A 6,000-nucleotide genomic window follows, 5' to 3' on the forward strand; every position below is an offset into this window, starting at 1 on the left:
CAATAAATATACATATTGTTTACTTAATCATGTGTGGTCTACTATTTTTATTCAACAACCACTAACTCTGATCATGTAATTTTCTATTTAATTTTATTTAAGTTGTTTTAAATATTCATGCATTTCAATTGTTACAAAAATATAATTTAAAATATGGAGTGCATTTCGAAGCTAGGTTTCTTGATATCTCTATCTCTTGATAAATGGTGACCATTTCTTAAGCTCCAGAAATTCTTTCAACACTCTTATTATCCATGTATAAAATTCTTCCTTAGCGTCTCTGCCAATGAGAAAATGCATGGTTTCGAAATTTGTGTTATTAATTATAACATGAGCCTGGTGGACATCGATTGGAAATTTGCTGATAAGTTCCTCCGTATTTTCTATAGTCGCAATATTATCCGTTCTCGTACTGAAAATTAATGTTGGTACTTTCAAGCTGCTGATGTTGTACTGTGGGGAATTCTCCCTGGAATAATGATACTGATTTCTCTCAGCTCCATAATCATAGAAGCCGAATGTCCCTTTAATATTAATCATAGCATTAAAAAATAGTTAATTATCATAAACTGATATTCGACTGATTAAAGTACCAATATATTCATACTATCGATATATCGATTTGTTTCAGGTGAAAGCAAAAAAAATTCAGGTGTGAGGGATTGAGAGAACATAATTAATTACCAGATATGGCTTGTTGTACATAATGAATGATCACATTCCAGGAAACGCATAATGGGGAGTGCACCAGTGCTTCATATGGAATTATCAACTGCAATGAAAAAATAGTGAATTTTCGGGGAGAGATGGATGCGTTTGCGGTTCGAGTGGTAAAAATCATGGGGAATCCTTACGTCTTCCACTTTAGTATCATTCACAGAATACTCATCATCCCCACAGAAGCTGGATGATGACCTGGTGTGGTAACAGACCAATCGGAGAAAATATTTGTGGCATGAACCGTTAGTATATTTTTCTCTGTTTTCCTGATGGTACACCTTGTATCTGTTCGACGCTACAATTCGTTTTTTATTGTTCTTGGCTTTCCAGTAAGCCACTGGTGCTAAATGAATGATACCCTCGAGTTTTTCATTGTATTCTGGCTTTTCAGACAGCAGTGCAAATATCTGACTGCTCATGATGTGCACGATGTACATCAATTTTCGTTCATGTGTTTTCTTCAAAATGTAATCGATAAACGCTGGTAAATCCAAGACTCCATACTCATCCAAACTGCAGACGAAGAATCATTTCGATGGTATAAAATGAGTAAGATTTTTTTTTTTAATTAGTAGATTTTTAGGAGGGTCTACCTGAAGGACCAAAATTGCTGTTCGGTGTAATTATTTGGGGCGCCACGACTACCGGGTTTTCCTCGCACATTACCCATCCACACATCGAATCCAGCATCAGATAATGAAAAGGCTGAGATAAATTGTGGAAATTAGTGAGGGGTGATTAGTGGGTTGTAGGTGATGCAGTAATTAATCAGTAGACTTCACCTAGACTTCTGCTAGGTCCTAGTGCAACGAAAATATCGGCCGCTGATGATGTTCCACACTGCAGATAGATAACATTATTTTTCAAATCTTGACTCCCATTTTTTGGCTTGATCCTGAATAACGAGAGGATGATGTTGTCATCGGTGACGACGAAATGCTTCTCTCCTTCATATCCAAAGTGTCCGACTAGATCCAACTGCAGGAAAAAATCCTCTTCACTATTATTTATATTTGTCACTCGATTTACTAAAAATATCAACTCAAAATCAATTATTTTACCAATTATACCTGCATTGATTCTTTGTAACTGCTGAGAAGTTGGAAAATATTTATCTGACCTTAATGTAATTTTTTAAAAATAATTACTTGGAGAATATTTTTGTAAATTACAAATTTAATTCGTTGGAAACAATTAGAGTTACAATTCAACACCAAAATATTAATTAGTTGTTTTAAACAATTTTATACGATTCCATATTCAGCACTCGCAATCACCCATGGATTTTCCACTATTCCCCAATTTTATTTTTTGAATTACTATTTTGTTAATTTACCACATATTTTTCTTAGGGGATTTTATTTTTAATTCATCCCGAGGAAACTTACAAATCCTTCAACGTAGTAACGATCGTCTTCATGGGCCGAGGCCCTCCATGCCGCCTCTAATTGACTTCCCATTAATTCTGATTGGGTCGCCCTGATATTAGAATGTACAACGAGAAAAATAATCGCAATTATTGTGTGTCTCATCATGTTAACAAAACGTGATAAATAAAATATGAATAAACAGCGTTATGTTTTAAGTTATTGCTAACACTGTCCGTTCTCCATTGGTCGCGGTTTTTATAGTTGCTCTAGAATCAACACGTGCCTATTATCTTCACGAATATGTGAATATCAGACATGTGGCAATACCACATGCAAATATTTTTCCAAAATTTGGATATTGATAATTTGAAGGCAAAAATCGCCCAATTGGCATGAATTGTAATCCTTATCTCTCCTTATCTTCACACAATACCTGTTATCGCGAATTAATATTCCATAGACAATTTTATAGAAAAAGTACAGCTGTTGAAATCTTATAAACACTAGATCATCGTTCAATAATTATTGAAAAATACTCAAGCTCATTACATTCTCCGTGACTGAGTTATTAAATGTTTTTTGTTTCTAATTATTGTTGAGGGGAAACAACTTGACGAAATTCTTCTCTAAAAGTTATAGTTTATTGGCTGTCTTCATGGGATGACTTTCACATTAAAAATCAAGAATACCAGATTCTTGGGATGAATAAATAAGAAAATCATCTACGAAATTGAGACTGAGATAAAATTCCCAAGAGTTTTGAGTACACGAGCTCATCCGCGTTGTTCGCCAGGACGAAGTCCCCGTGGTTGAACTCCTCGTTATCAACTCTCTCGTAGACCATTAGAGTGCCACTAGGAAGTTTACTAATTAATGCCTCGACGTCATCGGCTGTGGACAGTGGATCGTTTGGGGCGTGAAATATTATCGTCGGGGTGACGATGTTCGTCACATTATACTCCGGAGGCTCTTCACTTCCATAAATTCTGAGGTTCAAATCTTTAGTCTCGTGTTTGTACCTCTGAAATTTTCCTACAGCAGAAACGACGTCATTGGAGTCAATCAACAAATAAACCCGATTTATGGATTATATTTGTATTATATATTAATTGTATTAATAATATTAATTATATTAATTACCAGTGTTCAAATGTTGCACGTAATGATAAGACACCTTCGCTGATATTCCAGCTGGATAGTAACAGAAAAATTCAGGCTGATTTTCCTGCAATTCAATAATTAATTATATCAACTGCTTGGGTAATTCAAGAAAAATTCTTGTAGTAAGAAAAACATTGAATATCTCCAAAATTAAGGGAGATAATCGGTTTGCCGATTTATTGTTCATTTTTTAAACCGATTTATTGCCGATTTATTACCGATTTATTACCGATTTATTGCCGATCTATTGTCGATTTATAAAAAATAAACTCACAACTTTAAACTGACGACTAGGGCCGAGAATGAGATCATATGGTATGTAGCAGAGGTCCTTGGTGAAGCTGTTGATCGTGCAGAAGTGTTTAATGATACCAGGAATGATGACAGCCTGTGGGTGGAATTCGTATGCACCTTTTGGAAAGATCATCTTCAGAGAGTTGGTCAACGTGGAGATGAAGGTTCTCGCTGGGTTGTGGGTTGTCCAGTAGGAGACTGGAGCCAGGAGAATCAGTGTGTCCAGTTTGGCGTTGTACTCTGGTTTTGCCGAGAGCAGCATCAGACCTGTCGTCGTACCCAGAGAGTGGCCAAGAAATTTTATACTCGACTTCTTCGTCGCAGTAAAAACGTAATCGAGGAACACCGGAAGATCGGTTAGCGCATACTCATCCATACTGTTTATGAAAATCATTCATTACTTCATGAATTCTCTCAAAATAAATAATAACTAATAAAAATAATAATCATCTGTCGATAATTGCCTCTAATTACGTTTTTATTAAGTAATTAATTAATCAACGGTTGAGTTATCATTTAGTTACCGGAAATCACCGGTTAATTACAACCGGAAGTATTCGATTTTAATGGAATAAATTCGCGAATCGATCTATCAATCAATCAGTAAATTCACGAATTGAGAGATAAATCGCGGGATTAATTACCGATTTGATTTCCTCACCTGAAGTTCCAGAATTCCTCATCATCTGGTGATAACGTCTGATGCCTGCGACTGTAGGAATTCCCGCGGAAATTACCGATCCACACGTCGTATCCAGCATCCGCGAATGCATAAGCTAATCAAAATTTCAATTAACTCCCAATTACTTCAATTATAAAAATAAAATGAGTGCGTCAGCCGAAAAAAATGCACTAAAGTAAAAAACAACGTAAAATTATTTTCCTAATTAAAATTACAATTAAACTCTGAAATATTAATTAAATTCAAGATTCTCATTATAAAAAAATATTATTCAATTCAATATTTAGTACTCATGATTCTATATGACAATATTTATTAATTTCATTGTTAATTAAAAACATTTGATTGTTAGAATAATGGAATTCGTTTTTTTAAGGCAGTTGTTGTTAATGAAAAAATTGAAATTGAGGTACCGATGCTTCTGCCTCGGCCGAATAATATAAAAATATCGGCTGTAGCTCCGAGTCCGTGGGCCATGTAAATTACCGGTGTTTTTTCAGTTATATTTCGAAATGGAGGACTTGGGAGGATTCTGAATAAAGTCAGAATATATCCATCATCTGTCGTGACATTGTGCCATTCTGCCTCGTATCCTTGGGCATTCGCCATTCCAATCTGTGCAATTTGAAAAAAAAAAAAATAATACAATTCTTTCAATTGAATCTCAATTTATTTATCAATTCTACTAAAATTCTATAGCAAGATAAATTAATCCATCTCTTTTATGAATTCCTCCCAAATATTTCTCTTTCCTCTTTTTTTATTCATTTGTTTGTTTATTTATTTGTTTATTTAATCCGTTTGCAATCCTTTCATTAAAAAAGATAATTGCAAATTCAGAGTAGGACAATAACAGGGAATATCTCGGGAATTAAGGTAGATGGCGAGATTTTTATAATGACCTTTTTTGCAGTTTTACTTTCGCTCTACAAAAATGGTTTTATTGAAAATTTCGCTGCTGTGGTTCGTTCAGGAGATATCATCGAAAAACTCAGGAACGAAAAGACTAGAGTCACCGCGTTTTGACGCGTAACGCTGAATGCAAAATATTATTGTTTTCGTAGAATATTCAGGTAAAATCAATGAAGAAAAAAATAGAAATATCAAGGTCTTCACTTTGGAAAAACATCAATACTGAATTTATTACAATTTATTACACAACTCACAAAATCGAGAGCGTAGAACTCCGTACCGATCGCCTCATCATAAGTTCTAAATTGTTTAATTCGTAAATCGCTGGACCAAACAATAAATTGAATGATGCACAGTAAAATAATTATTTTTACAGATGAATATCCCATTGTTCCCTCGGTGATTCAAGCAAAAGGACGAGGAAATCCTTCACCCGGAATCACAAAACACCCGTCAACATTTTGTTATTACCCGGAAAAATTTCTTTTGCATCAGTTACAAATAACGCAAGTGCGATTATGTACTTTCTACCTAGACCGACGGATACAAACTGAGAGGTATCATCTACTTTCTATATGAATATATCTGTGAAGATAAATTAGCTGATGGACAGAGTTAAATATTCCGAGGACCAGTCGTTCATTTTTTCTCTTCCCGAATTCTCAGGGAAACATTGACGGAATTTATGCTAAAGATTACATCGCTTGATTCTCTCATAAATATCGGATCATAGTATTTTTTGGTGGGAGTTGATTCGAGGACACTATCTCGATTATTTCGATAAACGAGTTATTGTGAAGGTCGATATATTTTGTCTATTAGGTTTCACGTGTCTGCGGGAGATATTTATTATAAATTCAC

At 34.7% G+C, this 6,000-nt stretch overlaps 1 protein-coding gene across 1 annotated transcript; it reads right to left on the minus strand.

Moving 5' to 3' along the window:
* Positions 1-1,918: 1,918 nt before the first annotated feature.
* On the minus strand, positions 1,919-5,665 carry LOC105268056 (lipase 3-like). The gene is made up of 6 exons (XM_011307311.1): positions 5,394-5,665; positions 4,641-4,842; positions 4,207-4,321; positions 3,526-3,922; positions 3,231-3,315; positions 1,919-3,122 (listed from the first exon to the last, which is right to left on the minus strand). The coding sequence occupies exons 1-6, from the start codon at positions 5,526-5,528 to the stop codon at positions 2,809-2,811; spliced, it is 1,248 nt and encodes a 415-aa protein (XP_011305613.1). The 5' UTR covers positions 5,529-5,665; the 3' UTR covers positions 1,919-2,808.
* Positions 5,666-6,000: the final 335 nt, after the last annotated feature.

Source organism: Fopius arisanus, unplaced genomic scaffold, assembly GCF_000806365.1.
Source record: "Fopius arisanus strain USDA-PBARC FA_bdor unplaced genomic scaffold, ASM80636v1 scaffold00053, whole genome shotgun sequence".
NCBI lineage: Eukaryota > Metazoa > Arthropoda > Insecta > Hymenoptera > Braconidae > Fopius > Fopius arisanus.